This window comes from Ictalurus punctatus, chromosome 12 (assembly GCF_001660625.3).
Source record: "Ictalurus punctatus breed USDA103 chromosome 12, Coco_2.0, whole genome shotgun sequence".
NCBI classification, from domain to species: domain Eukaryota; kingdom Metazoa; phylum Chordata; class Actinopteri; order Siluriformes; family Ictaluridae; genus Ictalurus; species Ictalurus punctatus.
Genome location: NC_030427.2, coordinates 8876075 through 8899662, shown reverse-complemented (window position 1 = coordinate 8899662; position 23588 = coordinate 8876075). Strand labels below are relative to the sequence as shown.

Below are 23588 nucleotides of genomic sequence, written 5' to 3'. Positions count from 1 at the left end.
AAAAGAAACAGTGGAATGCCATTCAAATGCATAAATATGACACTATTAACTAATTAATAGTCTCATCCCCTATGAAGAAAATATTATGATTTTCTTCCACATGGATTGCTTTGCTTATCTCGAGGGCCAATTTTTTTTTAATGGATATTCAAACCCTGGCATTATTTTAACAATGTCACAAATCAAAATAGCTTAATTAAAACTTCATTAATGTGTGTGCACGATTAACTGTCAGAGCACAATATAAAAAAAAGGCAGAATAATAGGATTTGCTGGATCAAGCGCTATTTTATAAGATGCCGAATAACGAGGGTTCCTTCTTCAGTCTTTAAAGGCAAGTGCTACTGAAAAATCCTGTCTTGGACATTTCTTCTTCATAATCTAAAACGCTCAAATGCACAGCAAGAAAATTAACTTCAGCAGGTGAATAATCCATCTGCAGCTGATGCCAATTTTAGACTTAAGGCCAAACTGACATGTACAACTGACCCTGCATGATTAAGGTCCTTTGATGCCTTGCTGTGACTTTGAACCTGTTTGGAGCAATTCCAACATCTTATGAGTTCTTCTGCTGGTTACAAGGATAAGTCTTATATAAAGCCTATATAAATATAACTATAGGGGCGCATGGTGGCTTAGTGGTTCGATTCCCACCATGGCCCTGTGTGTGCGGAGTTTGCATGTTCTCCACGTGCTGCGGTTTCCTCCCCCAGTCCAAAGGCATGCATGGTAGGCTGATTGGCATGTCCAAAGTGTCCGTAGTGTATGAATGGGTGTGTGAATGTGTATGTGATTAGCACCCTGTCCAGGGTGTACCCCGCCTTGTGCCCGATGCTCCCTGGGATAGGCTCCAGGTTCCCCCGTGACCCTGAAGAGGATAAGCGGTATAGAAGATGGAAGGATGTATGGAAATATAAATATACTGTAAATCCTACAAACTTTCATCCACTCATTCTTGAGAATGAAAATTGGGGCATTAGTATATCTAAAATGTGACCAATGTTACAGCTACCCTACTCTCTACTACCCTACCAATAAGTTATTATAGCAGTCATTCTAATGGATTGGTCACAGCCTAAATAACAAGTATAAATAATTAGTATGAATAAAGAAATAAACTTGAAATGCATGGTTTAGAAGAGCCTGCTCAAGAAGACCCAGCCCCCCCCCCCCCCCCCCCCCCCATGGCCACTATTAATTGGCACATCTCAAAAATAAATTTTTACATTAACATTTATTCTAACATTTTATAAGTGAACAAACACACATACTAAGAGAGGGAAAGACGTTTATTTATGTGGCCACTCAAATTCGGAAGCAAACCAATGATGATACTGATCAAATCAACACATTTAATTTAAACAATAGTTTACCTGGTTTACGATTTTGTCTGTGTTCAGTATACTTCTGAATATCCTTCTGTGTGTTCTGTATTCCTCTCAGTGACTATTTTTGCCGAATTATGTAAAGTGTAAAACTCGCCAAAGCCAGGTTTAGGTTCTATTAGTTTGAACTAATTCCTTCTCTGAGATGACTCAGAAACCCCCAGCAAGGTGGCAAAAGCCTGTACAAAGACATAAATAAAGGATGAGGACTGCGATGGGACCTTCTAAATCATATTCAACCTCAGTATGCAATGATGCTTTGTCATGCAAGTTGACTAAAGTAATGGTGAAAATCTTAGAACTGAAATAGTACAGGCAAAATTCCTAAAGTCTGGTGGAGAGATTTAATGCCTTTCAGAGCACTGTGATATTATAGTGATATTAAATGCCAATACAGAGCCCCAAATCAACCAATTAAAGAAGTAAAAATACTTGCTACTTCTGATGTCTACACGAGTCAGATCGTCAGATAAAAATAATGTTTATACAGTCAGGTTTTCAAAAGTGTATCGGTAGCCGTAATCTAGAATGAAATATCACACTAGGCTACGTGAGTGTTGAAATACATTACATGTCTTTTTTTTCACCACTTGAGTGTGCTAGAGTGTAAGCAGAACCGTGAAACATGCACAAAAAAAGCTGATAGACTGGGGAAGCCAAAGTGGTGTGACCCGTCTTCTAAAATATGTGCTGATGATCTGGAGACTGTCCAAATGTAGGCACTGAAAGGTTTGTTCAGCAAAGCGTGCAGTTCTGACACTTGTCCATTTTTGGCCAAACAGATCTCAGCGGCTGCTGATTCTCAGAAACCAAGCACAAGCTGGAATGTCTTTGATCTTGCTGAGCACTCACACAAAACAGTCCGTACTCTTTTACCATTGCTCTGTAAAGACAACAAGTGCATGAATGTTTGCGTTGGTGTAAGACTTACAGTCCGTGTTCACAACAAAAGCAGCAGAGAAATAATGTAAGCTTTAAGAGATTCAAAGCTCCCACTGTATCCAATCTTCCACCTGTTCTTCCACTCGTCCCGTCTTGCCAGCATTAACTTATCCACAGTGTTACTCACTCCTCTTCTTCTTCCTCCTCCTCACCATCTCCTTCTTCCCCATGCATGAACTCCACCATCAATTCGGCCGTGCAGCTGGCTTCTCCCAGGCTGTTCACCGCTTTGCAGGTGTATTTGGCGTCGTCATCAGGACACACTTCGGATATTACCAGGCTGCAGTGGCCATCCTCTTCATAGTCGATCTGGAAGTGACGTGTCTCCTTGATGGGCTGGTCATCCTTGTACCATACCACCTCAGGATCCGGGTAGCCTGAAGGAAATGCACACAGCAGTTTAACACCCATTTTCTTTAACCCAGGCCAAGTGTAGGCAGTGGTTGAGGTGTTATGCTACTAATCACACAGTTCAAATGCCAGCATCAGAAAGATAATGAAAAAATAGCCGAAATCTGTCCATTTTTTGTTGCTGTACTAACTTGTTTCTAACAGGGCTTTATCCTAATAGTACTTTTAGATCCTGACCTATTTGTACTAGCATGAGGATATGTTTTTCATGGACATACAGTAACTACAAGTACTTCTGTAAGTTGCTCCGGATAAGGGTATCCAAGTGAAATGTAAATGTAATCCAACACAGTTAGGTTCCCTGAGCAAGGCTCTCAACATCTCATTTGTATCCGACCTCAATTTGTCTCAAACTGTCAACGGAATGAAAGTAAATACTGTATTCAGCATATCTTCTTATTATTATCATTTTCTAATTATCATTAGAAATATGAACCATATATTTAGAAATGGACATATTAAACCTCTTTACATCCTTGGGGATGCTGCTCACTTGATGGAGTGACATGTCATGTGTCATGTGACATGGATTAAAATCACCTCTTTTGTATTTATATTCACAGTTCTTTTCCATTTGTGTTGTTGTCAGCACAAAAAGCCCTGAAGATGATTTCTGCAACAATTAATTCATAATTAAAAAAAAAAATTAAAACCATAAAACCATCCTAGGATGAGTTATATACGACACACAATTCTTTATTTTAACACACTGTGGAAGTGTTTTGAATGAAGTTAACAATTCAGTTAATTTGAGTAAAAATTGTATTACGTCTAAATAGATAATTCAATAAGTTGGATTCCATGATAGCACGTTCGCCTCACACCTCCATGGTGGTTTGATTCCCACCGTGGCCCTGTGTGTGTGGAGTTTGCGTGTTCTCCCCGTGCTGCGGGGGTTTCCTCCGGGTACTCCGGTTTCCTCCCCCAGTCCAAAGACATGCATGGTAGTCTGATTGGCGTGTCCAAAGTGTCCGTAGTGTATGAATGGTTGTGTGAGTGTGTATGTGAGTGTGCCCTGCGATGGATTGGCACCCTGTCCAGGGTGTACCCCGCCTTGTGCCCCACACTCCCTGAGATAGGCTCCAGGTTCCCCCGTGACCCTGAAGAGGATAAGCGGTATAGAAGATGGATGGATTCCATGATTGGGGTGCCATTATGTACTATTTACAATTCATGTACACGCCTTGGCAAAAAAGGGACAAATATTAAGATTTTAATGGTCTTAACAACAAATCATTGGTCATGAAATTAGCAAGAATTAATCAAAATGCACTCCTGAGACCTCCTGTGCCATCATTTGCTTTTGTTTTGGGGAAAAGCTAGAAACAGGGAAATATATACTCACTTATATAGTCTTCTTGTACACAAAGCTAAAATCATGATAATGATATAAATGTTTGATGTAAAATTCAAACTAACACATGTCTGGGTGTACATAATTAAAATAAAGTCAATGTAAAATAAAATAAAATAATAAATAAATAAAAATAAAAATAAAATACTGTCTGCAAGTTTACCCACAAGGCTTAAAAATGTAAAGAAATCAAAGGGAAAAGCTATCCCATAGTAAGTTACTTTATCTATTTGTTTAATTCTTGCTAATTTCCTGACCAATTATTTGTTTTTAATACTATTAAAAGCTTAATATGTTGCCACTTTGGACTTTTTTTTTTTTGCCCAGGAGTGTATAGAAAGTGAAGGTCCCAACCCACTGTAACTATACTTTACATTAAAATATAATAATTAAAATACTTACAAAGCTTACAAATCTTTCTTTGCATTCATTTGTGAATCCTTTTCCACTACTCTATTACAGACTATGACAAAAATGTACATTTTAGTGTTCAACAACATTCACTCAACCCTGTTACCGGAGCATGTTTACCTAAGTGAATAAAGAGGAATAATGCACAAATGACATGTTGAGCAGGAAGTTGCATCATCCAAACTCGCTGAAGATCATGGGAAGAAGAAAATATATATTTTCTTATATTTTCAGTGACATTGTTGTACTGACCGACGAAGTCACTTTAAAGTACTGTTGCCCAAATTAATTAATTAAGAACATATTTTAAACAAATCTTTAAAACGTCTTTACATTCCTAAATGTCTTAACTACATTTTGTGTATTTGTTAATTCAATTCTTAAAAAAAAAAAAAAAAAAAAAAAAAAACCTCAATCTGGCTAACACTGCAAAGAAACCTTGAACAAAATGAGATATTATCTGTGATGGGTTAACGCATTTTAAAAGGTTAAAATTTGAAATATAAATTTGAAATATTTTAAGGTATTCTTAGATTCGATGCTGAAAATGATAGTCAAATTTCAATGAGTGATTATATTTCATTTTTAAGAGAATTTTAAGGACTATATGGCAACCCAACTGTGGAATCACCCATAAAATGAAAAAAAAAAAACACAACAATTCCTAGTAGACTCAGACATTTGGAGACTATTATGGGGTGAGTTTTAATTACCCTCGATCTTGCAGTCGAAGCGGGCGGCGCTACCCTCCACCACCTCCACATCCTGGACGATGAGGGAGAAGCTGGGAGGAGCGGGGGTGTGGTTTTCTTCTTCCGTAGTCTCTAGGAACGGCGCAGGTGGTGCTTCTGATTGCACATGTGCACACACACACACACAGTAACACCCTGTTATATGCTTGGCATATTCACTACCACAGTTATTTATATGAAATTACACAGTATATACAGTATGAATACTGGTCGCCATGCTAAACTGGTCCATTACCTTCAGTTGGTGAGTTTTTCTTTAGCCCGATTCCTCCTAACATTCCCATGGAGCTGAATCTGGAGATGGCTCGCACTGCATTTCCTGTTTTCTGTAGAGCAGAGGTACAAATGTGCATATATCCTGAGCACAAGCAAATAAAATAAATACTAACTCTGGAGAGAGCGTCCTATTTTCTATCCTTCTGTCATCAATACAAATGCGACATGCTAGAATCGAGACTTCTAACCTGCCATCGGCGTCTCAGTATATACTTCTTCATGCGTTCTTTGGAGAGTTGCTTGGCTTGCATGTTCTTGGTGTCCTGTTTAAGCCATGTGTGCTCCAGACACTGTGCACAGGTCAATCGGGCTCTGCAGCATGAAAGACCATTTGATCAGCCTGCTTTCATATTCTGCACTCACTCAACGAATGCGAATAAACCAAAAGCACTTTTTGTTAAGATACTCAATGGATCTCAGTATTATGAAACCAGACGATTGAAAGAAATTCTTGCCACCCTTACAGCATGTTTAACTAGAGATTTGAGCTTTTAGACTTTACTTCATATTTTTCTTCAGTAGGTTGCTGATGAAGTCCTTGGCCTGCTCAGAGATCTCATCAAAAGCTTCATCCTCAAAGTCCCAGGTCGCTGAGGTAACATTTGAAAGCGTTTCATTATCGTTGTCTCCCATGAATGGAGAGAGACCACTGAGACTAAGGAAAAATGAGAAAAGAGAGTGATGGATACATGCTATATAGCTTGGAACACAATATCTCCACCTTACACTTAATACATAGTGAGCAGAGATATTGAACCAAACAGCATCTCCCTGAAGGCCAAATGTAATTATTTCTAGTAGAATGGTATTGTTGTCACCTTTTCTGATTCAGTGCACAGCATACAGTTTCCTTTTAATGTATTTAAACACAGTTTAAAAAAACAAACAAACTGAGAATAGTTCAAAAGAAGGCCATATCACATACAGGATGTAGCAGATCACCCCAATGCTCCACATATCCGTTGCAAAGCCAATCGCTTCATAGTTAATAACCTCAGGAGCTACAAACTCTGGTGTTCCAAAGAGAACCTTGAGGGAACCGGAGTCCACTATGGACAGAAGAAAACCACCATAATCAGCTGATCTTAGATGACAAATGAGAAAATGTGTCGCATTGATTTTTGAAGACTTTAGGCGACACAAACTGATGTACACCACATGGTTTTATTGTATACGTTTAACGACGAATCTATCCTGTGCCTGACTGACACATTGAAACAACTTTTCCACTGAGCAAATTCCAAACTATGTCTGTTTATTATCAGAGATGATACATTTTCACCAGGGTAGAAAGCAGACGAGTACCTAGCCTTCGTGCGAGGCCAAAGTCGATGAGTTTAATCTTGCTGCCCGTCTTGTTGATGCACATGATGTTCTCCGGCTTGAGGTCCAGGTGCACAATTTCCTGTTTGTGGATGAACTGAACACCATCGATAATCTGGAGCATATACTTAATGACCTCACGCTCGGACAGCTCAAAATCTTCATCAACGATTCGCTCAAACAGCTCGCCACCAGAGATCCTGCAAATAGGGACAAGACCGACATCACCAATCCGAGAACACCAATAAGAGAACTGAAAGTGTGAAAGGCAGCACAGGACTTAATCAGCATAATGCATTTTATCAGCACTTTCCATTAAACAAGCAAGACGTATTTCTGCTAATGGCACAGTAAACAAACCCCACACTCAAACCAAGATTCAAATCTGGGCCCTTTTTCCATCATGGCTGCCAAGCTAAGGTTGTGCATATTGTGCGTTCACTCCTCACTCAGGCTTGTTAACACTATATAAGGACAAGTGACAAGCACTTCTCCAATCACACACCACTGTCTCTGCTGCTCTGTCCATAAAAAGCCAAACTGGGGATTTAAGGGTGTTGGGGAGAGAAAACACTATCAGATATCCTAGTGTGTCTGAGATGAGAACACTATGAGAACCACGAGTGGCTTTTGATCATAGATTGTGGTGAGTCAGGGTGACGTTAATAACGACAGAGCTTCAAACAAAATTAAGTCTATAATCTATCACACTTATGCTATCGGCTACTATCTAGTGATTTTTTCAGAGTAACCCTGTAATAGGCAGTTGAGAGTTGACATCACACAGTCCTCCAGATTATAGTCTAGCAGCTCGTTTTGAGTGGTTTTAGACATACCTTTATCTAACTGTGTACGATATAGCATTTGCTTCTCAGGTTTGTCATCCCAATTATTTCTCAAAAAGCAAGCGAAAGCTAAACTAGCTGAAAAATTGAGCACTGGAAAATGCATTTGCATTTTTGCAATATAGAGTACCTTCCACTAATATTGGCAGCATTGGTACAATTGTAATAAAATTATTCAACCCGCATTGCAAATCAGGTTTATTGTCAAAATGTACAGACTTTCAGCTGTTTGCAATGATCAAATCAAACAAAAGCAATTGAAAAAATAAATTCAACTGAAAATGCAACTTATAATGATTTCTCCAGTTTCAAAATTATTCAGTTGAATTCGGGGAAACCACTTGAAGCGTTGAACTATTTCAGTCGCTTTTGTTTGATTTGTTCATTGCAAACAGCTGAAAGTCAATAAACCTGATTTGCAGTGGGGGTTGAATAATTTTGATTGCAACTGTGAATATGAGCCAAGAAGAAAACTTGTCGTTATCGTTGAACCGTTTGATCTTTTGTTTAAAAAAAAAAAAAAATCACAGAAATACTCTACTCTCATGGATATCTAACAATTGCAAACACAACACAGGTTTATGTTAAATATACAGTGGGGAAAATAAGTATTGACTACATTAACAGTTTGTTCAGTAAATATATTTCGAATGAGGCTATTCACATGACATTAACTCAAGAAATCCGCAAATGTAAAGAATTCACAACATTGTTGTGTAACACACAGGCCAAATTCCCTTAGTCATTCATAACAATGGGTTAGACCAAAGAATATAGCTGTGCTGTGCGACAAAAGGTTGTTGAGTTTCACAAAATGGGAAGTGGCTATAAGAAAATAGCACAAGCATTGAAAATGCCCATTTCCACCATCAGGGCAATAATTAAGGAGTTCCAGTCAACTGGAAATGTTATGAATCAACCTGGAAGAGGAAGTGTGCCTATATTTTCAACGCACTGTGAAGAGGATGGTTCAAGCGGCCAAAAAATCTCCAAGGATGACAGCTGGAGAATCGCAGAAGTTAATTGCCTTTTGGGGTCAGTAAGTCTCCAAAACTACAATCACAATACTCTATCAAATATCAACAGATATTAAATGAAGACCTGACTGCATCTGCCAGAAAGCTTAAAATGGGCCGTGGTCAGATCTTCCAGCAGGACAATGATCTAAAACATACAACACAAGAATGGTTTACTGTCCACAAAATCAGGGTCCTGCCATGACCATCCCCTGACCTGAACCCCATAGAAAACCTGTGGGGTGAACTGAAGAGAAGAGTCCACCAGAGTGAACCTTGAAATGTGAAGGATCTGGAGAGATTCTGTATGGAGGAATGGTTTCAGAACCCTTGCCATGTATTCTCCAACCTCATCAGGTGTTATAGGAGAAGACTCAGAGCTGTTATCTTGGCAAAAGGAGGTAGCACAAAGTATTGATCAGAAGGGTGTCAATAATTGTTGCACACCTATATTTAACAAAATTTTTTTTTGGATAAACCGGTGTTGTGTTTTGTTTGCAATTGTTTTATATCCATGAGAGCAAAGCATTAAAAAACTCTTTAAAAAAGATCAAAAGGTTAAACAATAAAGAAAAAAAAATTCACGGCCTTCTTTGCTCATATTTATGAAGGATGCCAAAATTAGTGAAAGGCACTATATCTTACAATACATATTCTGTACATCATAGACACATCACAGACACAGAGACACCTCATGATGTTCTGTACACCATAAACACACTGTCTGCACTTACACTTTAATTCCAATTATTTGATAAAACAAGGTCTTGGTGCCTGTCTGGTGCTCCTCCAGCACTAAAAATGTTCATAAAGTGAGCATGGGGCAGCATGATTCCGGCCCCAGTGGGCCTCTATTAGCACTCGCCTTGTTCCTTTCACTTAAATGTCTCTAGATAACAAAAAAATATATATCCATCCATCTATTATTCTCCTACCCAACATGCTTTCTACAACCCAACATACTTTTTTTTGTTGAACTATTTCAATACCCTTGTTTTAAAGTGTACTGGTCTTACATTTCCAAAACCATCACGATGTCTGATTTGCTCTCGAAGGCGTCCACACACTGCACAAGTTTAGGATGGTGAAGGCTGTTCATGATGCTGATCTCCTGTCGCACGTTCTCCTTATCTTTCTGCGAGAAAGCTTTGATGAACTTACCAGCCCACACCTTTCTGGTCGACTTCTCCACCAGTTTGAATACCTGACCAAATTTGCCACTGATAGAGAAGAGACAGAGCGAGAAAGTTGAAAGAAATGCAAAGGGCAGTGAAGCAGATTTTTTTTGAGAAGAGTGCAATTATGTCTTACGTGCCCAAGCGGTCCTCTACGTCATAGAAATCTTTAACTGTGCTCTCTTTCTTTATGACAACATCCCTATACTCGGGCTCTTTATCTGAATCTAAACAATTGGGAGAAGAAGAAACAGCTGAGATTTGCTGTCTGAGAGAGATTGAGATTTATCAGTAAATTCTAGGGACAAAATAAATTCATGGGTAGGAAGGATATATGGAAGGAGAGATGGATGGATCAGTGGAAGGGTTGAAAGTTCACTGGAAATACCAAAACATATAAATTGAAGGACTGGCAGACTGATTGGATTACATACCATCATCAGAAGCTGCAGCCTCTGTTTCTTCTTCTTCTTTTTTTTCTATGGAGAAAAAGAAGCTGTAGTGCACATACCAAGTTCCTTTGTTATGAAGCTGTGATTCAGTGCGTTAATAGCATCATCAAACACTTAAAGGAAGGCTCATTAATGGTCTCTCCATCTCACCTGGCACCTCTGGTTCTCCCACAGTGACGGGTTCCGACTCGGCGCTGGGTTCACTGATACCATACATGTTAACCGCACGCACGCGGAACTTGTACTGGCGGTCAGGGAGCAGCTGCTGGACATGGTAGGAGGTGCTGTTGCAGGAAGTGAGGTCACTCCAAGTGTTGTCCAGGGAGTTCCAAATCTCCAAGTTGTACGACTTGACAATACTGCCACCATCATATGTGGGTCCATACCAGGAGAGGGTGAGCGAGGAACGGCGGATGTCTGACGCAGCCGGGACACGAGCTGGTGGATCAGGTTTGTCTAACACAGAGATATGCAGTGAGTAGTCAAGGAGAGATGACAATCTTACACAATCATAAAATGCTACAGGTTTAAAGAAGCATTTCATTCCAAATCCATGATGTAATGTATGTTTCCTGGAAGAACATCCACCAGGTAGCCAGGCAAAACAGAATAACATTGGATTCGCAGCAATGTGACTTTGATTTTTGCGATATATCTTATGTATTCCCGACGGTCACTTTTATTCTAGCTTTATATGTTTCACTGTTTCCTGATCTCAGCCTTTACACTTGCCCAACTTATTTGTCTTATCTCAAATACCGTCAGCTCTGTATTATTTTGCTACTAATTTGACTTGTTGAACTCTGCAGTGCCTTGGGCGATGCTAGCAAAATTCTTCCAGTTCGGTGCCGTGAAAAAATAAATAAATCACAAATTAAATGAAGGATTTTGCATGGGATACTTGTTTGGTGCGTAATAGGTGCGTCATCATGCTCTCATGTAGGTTATTTATGGTGCATAGACCAAATAACAGGAAAAGGACTCTTGAGAAAGGACTCTTGTTTAAAATACTGTTTGTCTCACTCTCAAATCAATGACAAATCAGAGACAGTTCTTAGTAATGACTTAGATACTGATTATCATTCGTTCATCATCATTAACTGCAATATTCTGATCAGAGTCTATCCTGGGAACACTGGGTGTGAAGCGGGAATACACCCTGAATGGGATGCCAGTGCATCACAGGGCACCATGTTGCCATGTGTACACATTCACACACTCATTTGCACCCAGGGTACAGTTATAGTTACCAGTCCTCTTATTGGCTTCTTTGTTTGGGAGGAAACTGGATAAAACTGTCTCCTACACTATAGCCACAGTGTCCCTAGCTGATATATGGTGCCTTTACTACGAAGTATGATTCAATGTGTAAAACAAATAACTTTTATTATTATTATTATTATTATTATTTTTTACAATCTGTAGGGCGTAGGGAGTCAGATTCAGCTCCCCAGCGCTCCGTCCTCCTCCGTGCTCACACACAGTTGAGTGTCATACCTACGACAGTAAGGTTGAGAGAGGTCTGCTTGGTGCCGTATTTGTTCTGCAGCTCCAGTGTGTAGCAGCCACAGTGGTCTTGGTCGCTCGCTGCAATCGTCAACTGACTGTTATTCTCCGAGGTCTCTATAGTGATGCCGCCACTTCCTGTCTGGATCTAGAGCAGAAAAAAGAGTCCAAATGATAAATGAGCCATAAACCCAAGAGAGTAAACAACAGTGTGCTAAATATTTTCAAACATTTGCTATTGTGAGCAACTGCTAATCATTCAAAATTCACTAGAGTGATGATCCACTGTACCTGGAATCCTAAATATTTAATAGGAAATGGCAATATTATGTGTCACTTTTGTCAGACCAGGAGCATTGGATTAAAAGAGCTAATTGTTCTTGTTAAAACATCTCAATATAGAACCCACAGCAGTCATTCTTATATTTATCATCACGTCTTCCCTCCAATATACTATCCATATCCATTCCTTACTCATTCCTTTCTCCTTAAATTCATCAAGTTATTCTCACCGGTTTTTTAAACTTGAGCCAACTGCAGGTAATGGGTGCAGTCCCTCCAAAGTTACACAGAAGCTCCACCTTCTCTCCTGCTCTGATCTTGAGATCCCCAGGGAATTGAAGAACCTGGGGAGGAGAACCTGCTCGGGTGGGGAGGAATGTGAGGTTGCATTACATTCAGGCCTGACCTATCTGTACTGTGTTCCCAGCAAATAGTTTCCGGGCTGATTATTGCACTTGTATATGGACTTTATATGGTATATGGTACTTGGCTACATTATATTTTGCATGCATCTCATTCAGTGAAATGTGTTCAGTTTCATAAGAAACTGAGAAAGGGTTTACCTTGTTTGGTGGGAGACTTTGGGGCTGGTTTCTTCTTTATCCTGGCTTCATCTGGATAATACACACAATGTCATGTTAGGATGAATAATTGCTACAAATGATCACATCACAACTTGCATCCAGTCAATTTGTCTAAAGGCAAAGGAAAAAAGTCATCCATTAAGTGGACAGCAACAGAAAAAAAAAATCTCATAGAAACATTCTTAATGAGGGTCTCCTCTCTGCAGGACCTGCTTCTACTAATGGACTAATGGAAGAATCTTGCCATTCTGGAGATTATACTGGAGTACGTATACATTAGCTGCATATGTACTAGTCAGCATTTATTCTGGAGTGCCTGGGAGTTCCACTGAAGGCTTGCCTCTGCCGCTTAGCATCCCACAGAGAAGACTTGCCTTACGGATACCGCCTGCTGGAATTCTCCTTTTATGGGCACGCTAAAAATAGGGGCCCTAGGATCCAGGAAATGGTGCTGGCTCTCTCCCCAATATTTATTCTAGCTTCGATAGCCGTCAAGAAACAATGCGATATATAAACCTCACTAATGCTTAGGCACAGTCTTACGACATAGACAGAGGAAGCATTTAAAGAGGCAGCAAGCACATGAGAAAACTGCTCTAATCCATTTTAGGTAATTCTTTTCTGCTTCCATCGGGCTTCTTTTCTGTTTTAAAGCACTCCTCACATTCATCTCTTTCATTTTCCATATAATCAGGTTACTTTGTTGTGACAGGCATTGCTAGCTGTGCTTGTGAAATCCTAGATGCTTGTAAGGCAACTATATAACTCATGGGCAAACATTCCAATAAAACATGTTTCTTTTGTTTCCAGAGCTAGATGCCTCTTGTGGTTATAACCACATTTCTTAGGAATATCATTGCTATTAATCCCTATTATTAGATCAGCACTGTAATCATTAGACGCTGGATAAATGTGGTCTGACTTTATTTCTCTCTCTTAAATCTCAAACTCATCAATTAAGTCAGAAGGTAAAAGTCTGATAGACCAAAAAAAGTAGACGAAAAGACTTCCAATGCTGCCTCCTCTAAACAACCTAACCTGACATTTGCCAACAGACATTTGCCAATCAGACAAAATCCCTCTTCCAATGCCACCATATAGCCATGCTGACCTGTCAATTTTCGGGGTTTCAAAGTATCAAATCAAACATGCATTTAAAAAGGAAATATGTATTTATGTACATCCTGCTTCATGAGAAGTCCCACAATGGGGGAGCATCAAGATGTATATGGGATTGTTTTTAGATATTTGACCATAGTCATGGTTATCGTCCATGTTTGGAGTCAAGAGGAACATGGAATACAATCTGATAACAGGAAGACTGACATGAAAGCTGTCATATCTGAAAAATCCATCCATCTTCTACCACTTACTTATTCAGGGTCACAGAAAACCTGGAGCCTATCCCAGGGAGCAACAAGGCGGGGTACACCCTGGACAGGGTGCCAATCCATCGCAGGGCACAATCACATACACATTCACACACCCATTCATATTTCTCACATACACACTCATACACTAAGGACACTTTGGACACGCCAATCAGCCTACCATGCATGTTTTTGGACTGGGGGAGGAAACCGGAGTACCCGGAGGAAACCCCCACAGCACGGGGAGAACATGCAAACTCCGCACACACATGGCCCCGGTGGGACTTGAACCCCGGACCCTGGGGGTGTGAGGTGAACGTGCTAACCACTTTTAGAAAAATTAGACACACCAATACAAATAACAGCATTTTTGACCTACTCTCTGTTGTAGGTATTGATGATGAGCCTTTCTTGTTTTTCTTTTCTGCTGACGGATCTGAAGGATCTATAGAAAGATATAGAATCAACGCATGTTAATATATCTGCCAGTGGTGGTGCAGCAGCTTTAAATAATTTATGTCTCTATTTATATACAATCAGACTAAAGACTGGCTAATTGGCTAATTTGCCAATTTCAAAATGAGATCAAAGGCGAATAAGAAAAATCTCCGACTGACCATCTACATGAACCATGCAGGAGCATTCAGCTTTTCCTTCTGCGTTCTCTGCTTTGCACAAATAACGCCCCTCATCCTCAGGAAGGGCTTTGTCTATGGTAAGTGAACACTTGCCCCCTAATGTAAAAACAAAACAAAACAAATAAACATGATGCATGAGCACTGGTATCGATCATTTACTAATCTCGTAAGGAAATTAATCATTATTAAGAACATTTTCAGTTGAGTTGGATGGAAGGACTCAACTTGCCAAATATGAGTTTTATGGACTTGATCTAAGCTATCTTCAAGAATCTAACAAACAAACCTCTCAGTACAATAATAGACATAATTTTTAAACACAGAGTTGGCTAAAAAAAAAAAAGGTCTATCTTAAATACTGCGTAAAGATACAATGCAGGATATCTCTAATCTCTTGGCGTGACCCAAACTTGGGGAATCCTGCACTGCTATTTCTGGGCATTCAAACTGTGCCAGAGTGGCTGAGAACATTGGCCGCTTTGTGTTTGTACAATGGGTCAGTCGTTTTTGAGCCCCCATATAAGATCTCTCAGTATAGATGAGCTAAAGGAGCTGAAATAGCAGCACTAACCTGGAGTCACTCATGTGAAGCCCAATCTCTGATTTATGAGCACAGTGATCTACAGACTATTATGAGTGGGGAGTAACTGAAAACACAGTTTAAGCCTCACAAGCTATTTCAGTAACTCATCAGGTCAGAAGCATAAAGTCGGAAGAACGTGTCTTCTGACATGTGAGCTGTAGATGTGGAACCACATATTGACATGGTCAAAAGGGGTCTAAAGTGAGTATAGGGAGCCTAATCTGAAATAGTTTAATTTGTTTCTCTTTTCTTGCCCAATATCCAATGCTTTTAAATTACACAAATGCTATATAATTAACTACAACGGCATCAACAAAAACAAGCATGGTATTAAGAAGTCATGATTCATTGCCTCATACCTTCGTTGGATAAGACAATAAACTTCGACGGCTTCACAACTTTCCCATCAAGTGTCCAGGTGATGACAGCTTGAGGGTCAGAGGTCACCATGCACTCTAACCTCAGCAGCTCTCCATCGAGAACCGTCAAATCACTCAGAGGCTGTGTGAACACAGGTGCTTTGCCTGTGCCCTTTTTCTTGCCATCATCTCCATCCACAGAATTTGCCACGCTCTTCTCTTTGGCTGAACTCCCGTCCACATCATTACCCTTCTTCTGACTGACGCTCCCATTTTTGTTCTTTGGTTCCACTATAACACTATCATTTTTCTTTTCTGTGCATGGAATGATCTCCTTTTTTGTAGTCCCTGCATCATTCTTTTTGTCAGTCTCTTCTTTTTCTACTAAATCATTCTTTTTGTTATCTGTAGCTACATTCACACCATTAATGCTGGTTTGTTTGTCCTTAGCGATTGCTGTTGTAGGAGATGGATCTTTTGCGCTAGGCTTCTCTGATTCTATGTTCTTCTTCTTATTGAGGATGGACCTGAAGTCTGCAGGTGCACTGCTGTTATCCGGCTCTGGTGGAGGTGGTTTGGGTGAGCCTCCCTCTTTCTTCCCCAACACTGACCTAAAGTCTACTTTGGCTGGAGTGTTTGTCTTGATCTCTGACCCCAGCTTAGGCCCCGCACGGGGCTTAAGGGCTGCCCTGAAGTCCATCTGTCCTCCTTAGCCACTATTCTTTGAAGCAAGAATACGTCTGAAATTTTCTTGCGTTTGTAATGGGTTCTTGGGGAGATCCTGGTTATTAAAGAACTGTGTGGAGGTCCTGCTCCGTCCGTGGCTCCCTGCTGCTCTGTTCGAGCCACTGCTGGCTCAGATGCCCTGGAATATTGTGAGGGCGGAGAGAGAGGACAAAAAGAGAGAGGATGATATTGAGCAAGGGGGATATACAGAGGGAGGGGGAGGGGTGTTGGAGGTTTGGGGGGATGGATTATTTGAAAGCTTAGTCTCCATTCTATAATAGGTTAATTGGAGATGAGGACATGTTTTTATGTCTGCATGGCATCAGTGGGGACCTCTGTTGCCATATTAGGAAAACACTTCCAGTGCATAGGCACCCATGCAGCAGGACAGCAATGGGAGATAAACAGCTCAAGGAAGAGCATAAGCTACTGACTGGGGATCAGCATCTCTGTGATGATGGAAAGTGATGTTGGTCAGTGGTATAGTTTCTTGGACTGACCAAAGATCAGAGGTGAACTTGGCTGGGGTTTTTTAAAGGCGGAGCCTGTGGAAGCTCTAAGGCACAAGAAGAAATAGTGGGCGATGTTTATGAGAGAATCAACATAGTCCTTCAGCAGACACTGAGATATGGACACTGATATGGACATTCTTGTGCAAGCATGAGCTCTGAACACAGCAGAAAAATGTTGAAAAAGGAAGAAACAGAAAAGGAAGAACATATAATTGGCATTGGGGAAAAGGAGAGAGATAAGAAAGATGGAGTGATTTGATTCCCTGTTCTCTTTAAACTTGGACAGAAACCAGAAGAGAAGTGCTCTGGATTTTCCATGGGTATTTGTTTGGATGTGCCTAACCTGTTGACCTCTCCATAAACGGGAGCCTTATTGGACAAGTCAGAGAGGCATTCCACCAATCAGGACTGCGTCACATGTCTCCCACAGTTTATGTTAAAATGTTGCATTGGCTGCCTTATATGGTCATAAACATCTGCGTTATACTGCTTGGTGTGTGTGCCTGAGTGTGTGTGTGTGCCTGTGTGTGTGTGTGTGTGTGTGTGTGTGTGTGTGTGTGTGTGTGTGTGTGTGTACTCAAAGAATGGTTAAGGGAGGATGCTAAAAGATCATTTGCTAGAGTTAATATCTCGTGTCAACAGTGCTATTACTTTGACACGCTGTTAGTAAATTTCCACTATTGCAAACAAGAAAAGGAATGCCTCATTACTCACACTGCAAATGTCAGGGATTTAAAACCATCCAGCGCTAGATTAGAGCTCTCTTTTATAGCTGCACATCATTTTTATTATATACACTATAATAGCATCTCTCTTTTTTTTGGAGTCTATTTATAAGAATTACCCCAATTTATAGGAGACCAGGGATGATTGTAACAGTTTTACTTTTTGCTACATTTCTTACAAGTAATTCCCCATATAGATAGATGAACCAAAATTAAATTGCCACTTATGTAAATAATCATGAAACACTAGGAGAACCCAGAACCCAGTGCAGTTTTTTTTAAACATGCCCTATGGTGAAGTGGGACAAGAGGAGTTAGAATACAGCAATAAAAAAAATTCAAAAGCAGAATAGCATATAACATGATACTTGAAAAAACATCCATACAAGGAAAATGAAAATAGCTTATTTGCTTAGGAGCATAAATAAACTAGAAAGGCTAAAGCTTGAGCTGGAACACATGAAATACCTGAACTGGCTAGGGGTTTGTTGAGTGTACACTACCTGGACAGGGCAGAAAAAGGAAGCTATCAACAGCTGCAAGCAGATTTCTGAGAAGGCAGGTTGTGAAAAACCCTCGAGTGACTGCAAAAGACCTGCAGCAAGACTTGGTGGCAACAGGCACTGAGGGTTTATTGAGCACCGTTCTGTTCTGTGGAGCGATGAAACAAAACTGGAGCGTTTTGGCATGATGGATCAGCAGTATGTCTGGAGGAAGAAGAATGAAGAAAGAACACTCTGTCCACAGTCGAGCATGGTGGTGGCTCGGTGATGCTCTGGGGCTGCTTTGCATCCTCTGACACTGGAAACCTGCAGCGTGTGGAAGGCGAGATGGATTCATTGAAGTATCAGGAAATCCTAGGAGAAAACGTCATGCCGTCTGTGAAGAAGATGAAGCTTGGGTGTCATTGGACCTTCCAACAGGACAATGATCCCAAGCATACCTCAAATTACACCAAGGGTTGGTTGCAAAAGAAGTCCTGGAAGGTTCTACAGCCCGATCACAGTCACCTGACTTGAATCCCATGGAAAATCTCTGGTGGGATTTGAAGGCGGCGGTTGCAGCACGCAAACCCAAGAATATTACTGAACTGGAGGCCATTGCTCATGAGGAATGGGATAAGATTCCTCAGGAACGCTGCCAGAAGCTGGTGTCTGGCTATGCAGCTTGTTTGCAGTAGGTCATAACAGAAAAAGGGTGCTCTATTAAGTACTAAACATGCTTGTCATGAAGGGGTTGAATAATTTTGAGACTGGGGAAGTCATTATAAGTTGCATTTTCCGTTGAATTTGGGGAAACCACTTGAAGTATTCATTGTGTTGAACTATTTCAATTACTTTTGTCTGATTTGTTCATTGCAAGCAGCTGAAAGTCTGTACATTTTGATTGCAACTGTATATTGGATTATTTTGTTCTTTTGTAGAACGAACAACAATAGCACTATTAGTGTTTAGAAGTTTAAAAAACCCCAAAACAAGCTCAAGTACACTGTATAGCCAAAAGTATGTGGACACCTGTCTATCATAGCCACGGCCTTCCCCAAACAACTTTCTAGAATGACTTTATATGCTGTAGCTTTAAGATTTCCTCTCACTGGAACTAAAGTTCTAAAACCTGTTCCAGCATGACAATGCACAAAATGAACTCTATAAACACATGGTTTGCCAAAGATGCTGTAGAAGAACTCAAGTTGCCTGCACAGAGCCTTGACCTTAACTGCACTGAATACCTTTGGAACTCTGATTGCACGCCAGGCCTCTTTGCCTGACGTCAGTACACAACCTCACTAATACTCTTGTGGATGAATGGGCGCAAGTCTACATAGCCATGTTCCAAAATCTATTGGAAAGCATTCCCAGAAGAGTGGAGGTTAGTATAGCAGCAAAGAAGGAGACAACTCCATATAAATGCCCATGGTTTTGGAATGGGATTTTCAGCAAGTACATCAGGCTTTGATGGTCAGCTGTCCACATGCCATATAGTGTATGAAATAGAGGCTGTGTGTGATTTCTTTCTAGCCCAGACTGTAGATTTATATAGCATATTCCTGACAGTTGTGTCACATGATTGTACAAAGTGACTGCGTGTAAAATGCAGTACAATGATACAATATAATAAATATGGGGACTGCTTTCTCTAAAATACGCTTTTAAAAGTTATTTTTCTAAATGCGTTAGGAGGAGAAGCTAGAAGTGAAAAGACTTAGCATACATTGCCCAATCAAAACATGCTTTGTACAATCAAAGCGTTGGGAGAAACAATAGATCTCTATGTCTTGGGTGGTGTAAACGAGCAATCGGGCTAATGGCAAGTGTAGCCTTTCTGCTTACCATACTTGCAATAAGATACTAATACAGGCTTGATAATATTGATTAACACTCGTGTTCCCGTTTGTATATTTAATACTCACTGTGCTATATGTGAATTTGAAGCAAACCTGTTCACTGTTTGTATAACATTTGCAACCATTATACAGTCTGTTCCGTTTTAAACAAAGGTGGCCAGGGTGTGTACTTTACAAGCTGATTTTCCTAATCTGACAAACAATATAAACCAATACATTTAAACAGTGACGGTGTTTGATTGGTTTTGTATTTCAATTGCCATATGTGATGGACAGGCAGACACGAGCATAGGTTTCACTCACTGCTGTTGACTGTAAAAAAAGAAAGAAAAAGAAAGTAATTCTCAAAATGATAAACAGGAAAATTAACATAGCTCAAGCCAGGCAAACAACACATAAATACAAATGGCTCTGTTACGTCACTAGAAAAAGGACTTGTATGAAAGTCCAGTCTATTTAAAGTGTGTGTGTGTGTGTGTGTGTGTGTGTGTAAAGTTTCCAGTTTGCTTTCAATTAACATTATGTATAAGTTAGAAAGGATTTATAGGTTAGAAAGGATTATTTATTATATTCAATTTGTTTTGGCTACTGTTTCATATTATATTACTGATTCAGTTTATAGACACTCCATTCATCATCTCCAGGTCTCCTCAGTCAAATTTATGCCATTGCCAGCATATACAAAATGGCTGAGTTCATTAGTCAGCTGGGAGCTGTAAGTTATAGTAAATTATCAAGCAGATATAAAAGCAGGGCCTGAATTACCCAGACACTGCACTACTTAAAGCTCCCATCCATAAAGTTTCCATTGTTAAAATGTCTCCCAGTTAGTCTCCTTTTAGGAGAGTATAGTGCAGAACATTAACCAGACCTAAGGGAGTAAACAGATAGTGTGTCTCATTTTTCTCTGTCAGACAATACACCTTTTCCTCCGCTTTTATGCAGAGCCACTCTACTGTTCGCATCCCTCTTGGCCGGTGATCTAAGAGACACACGAGTGCACTTAAAAAAAAAAAAAGTGTTCAGTATATAACACTGTTTTAAACAGACTCATACTTTGTCTCAAATAAAAGCAAAGCTTTGGAAAGGATGGCATATTAGCTGCGACAGGCTGCAGTTCATTCTTCCCTGGCCCATGCTCTTTATCTCATGGACCTCCTTGACGACGTAGAAGAACAGTCATATTAAACTCTTGCTTGGATTGCTTTCAGTCTGAGGACGCACATGGGCCTGTAAGACAAAATCCTCTATATTAAATTTGTTCTTTCCAGTTGAAGCATAATAATTTTTGAGAAATGTGACTTTCATTGCCGTTCCAGATATTGCACACCATCTACAGTCTGATAGTATTTGCGTAATGTTTCCCACTTTTCATCAGAACTTCATTAAAGTTCATTAAAGCTGACAGATAGCTGAGCACATGATGTCGGTCTGAGACAGCGCCTTGGACAAGTACAAGTAGAGAAAGTGAAGAACATCTGAAAAAATAAAACAAAAGTGCAGAAAGCATGACAGGAATGTTCCAGATGAGGGGGCAAGCAGTTAATAAGCGGTTAATGTGATTAGAGTAGCCTGCAGGAATGAGTACTAGAACCATGTGTGTGTGTGTGTGTGTCTGTGAAAGTGTGTTTGTATACAAGTATGTTTGTTCTAGGAACTGTGACTGTCTCTGATTTTATTTCAAGATGTTCCTGACTAAAAATCCTACGAGCTACTATGTGACTAGCGACTAATTCTTTTGCTTCACTTGTAAGTTTGCACAAAAACATCTGCCAAATAAATGTAGATTGTAAATGTATTAACACTTTGATTCATCTCACCATTAATGATCTGATCTTCACCTCGGATGCAACACTGTAATCGTAGTCCTGGTATGAAACATTCAAGATTAACTTCTAAAAATCCTGACCATAACAGTATAGTATAAAGCCAAATAGTTTGCTAACATCCATAAAAAAAAAGCAATGCCTAAGATTAAATGATTCAGTATTGGAGTATTCATCAATCGAGAGCAAGAAAGCTAGAGAAAGAAGTGTGTTTCTTTTAAAATGGAGCACTTGTATACATATCCACCATGCCGCAGAGTTCGACATTAAATCAAGTGTTAACAAGAAGCACTGATCTTGGCAAACCTTATGAGCTCTGTAAGCGGCACAATGAACAGCCATCACCATAGTGTGCATATCACACAGAAGCCTTCTTCTGTGAGTTCATATACATGTTGTCTTGTGTTCTGTTTTGTATATTATTAAACATTCCACTTCAGTTCTGCATTTTCATCCGTCTCTACCTACAAACTTGACAGAACACAAGACCAAATAAAAAACGATGCAGGAGAATTTTTCTATGATTCCCATCAGCCACTGCACCTAGTCACATGTCTTATTTCACCTGTTTCACGTTTTGGCTCATTAGCGCTGGTGTATATATATATTGCTATGTCTATCTGTATCACGTTATTCTCGCTCTGGTTTCATGTTTCTTTATATTTGTACCTTGTCATGTGTTCTAGAAGTATTGTTTTGTGTTTCGTTTTGTACATTATTACAGTATTAAACGTTCCACTTCAGTTCTGCATTTGCATCCGTCACTACCTACAAACCTGACGTCATGTCAGATCATTGCCCACCTTAAATGTGATACAACAACCAACAAAATTCAAGTGAAAAACAAATGTTTTAGGAGGAAAAAAGAAAAAAAACATTTATTTATTATTTTTTTTTTTACAATAACCTGGTTGCACAAATGTGCACAGCCTTTTATAATTGTTCATGTGTGCTCAGATTTAACCAATCACATTCAAACTCATGTTCCATTCATTCATCCGTTTTCTGTACCACTTATTCAACACAGGGTCATTGGAAGCCTGGAGCCTATGCCAGGGAACAGGCATGAGGCAGGGAACACCCTGGACGGGGTGCCAACTCACTGCAGGACACAATCACACCCACACTCACACTACCAACAATTTGGAAATGTCAATCAGCTTACAATGTATGTCTTTGGACTGTGGGAGGAAAGAGGAGTATCTGGAGGAAACCCCCAAAGCATGGGGAGAAAATGCAAACTCCGTGCACACATGGCGGAGGAAAGAATCAGATACCCAACCATGGAGGTGCGAGGCAAACGTGCTAACCACTAACCTACTGTGCAAACTCATGCTCAAAAGTAATTATCATACACCTGTCATGAATGAAGTGATTCTGATTAACCCCAAATAAAGATCATCCGTTTCTGTAGGATTCTTGTGACATCTTCTTGGTTTCATCTGACTGCTGAAGCCATGGTCTGCAAAAAGCTTACAAAGCATGTATGGGATCTCTGTGGGTTTCAAATAAATTTCCAAAGCATTTGATGTATCGTGGAAACCCATGAAGGCCATCATCATCATCAAGTGACATTACCAAGAACAGGGTGTCTCCTAAAACTTGACAGGCTTGACAAAAAACTTGGCAAGAAACCTAATGCAACATTAAAGGAGCTGCAGGAATATCTGGCAATTAATGGTCACTCCTTGCACGTGACAACAATCTCTTGTACTATATACATAGGGTAGGATGGCCAGACAGAAGGCCTTTCTCACAAAAAAAATTAAGACAACATAAATCACCCCAAAC

The 23588-nt window shown here is 40.0% G+C and overlaps 1 protein-coding gene across 1 annotated transcript; it reads right to left on the bottom strand.

The window, feature by feature from the left end:
* Positions 1-1271: 1271 nt before the first annotated feature.
* On the bottom strand, positions 1272-16570 carry mylkb (myosin light chain kinase b). The gene is made up of 17 exons (XM_017482365.3): positions 15665-16570; positions 14702-14818; positions 14464-14529; positions 12694-12744; positions 12361-12488; positions 11840-11996; positions 10493-10798; positions 10325-10369; positions 10027-10117; positions 9732-9935; positions 6837-7054; positions 6457-6580; positions 6034-6186; positions 5720-5843; positions 5491-5581; positions 5217-5351; positions 1272-2704 (listed from the first exon to the last, which is right to left on the bottom strand). Exons 1-17 carry the CDS (start codon positions 16362-16364, stop codon positions 2451-2453), a joined length of 2964 nt encoding a protein of 987 aa, XP_017337854.1. The 5' UTR covers positions 16365-16570; the 3' UTR covers positions 1272-2450.
* Between the last annotated feature and the right edge of the window lie 7018 nt (positions 16571-23588).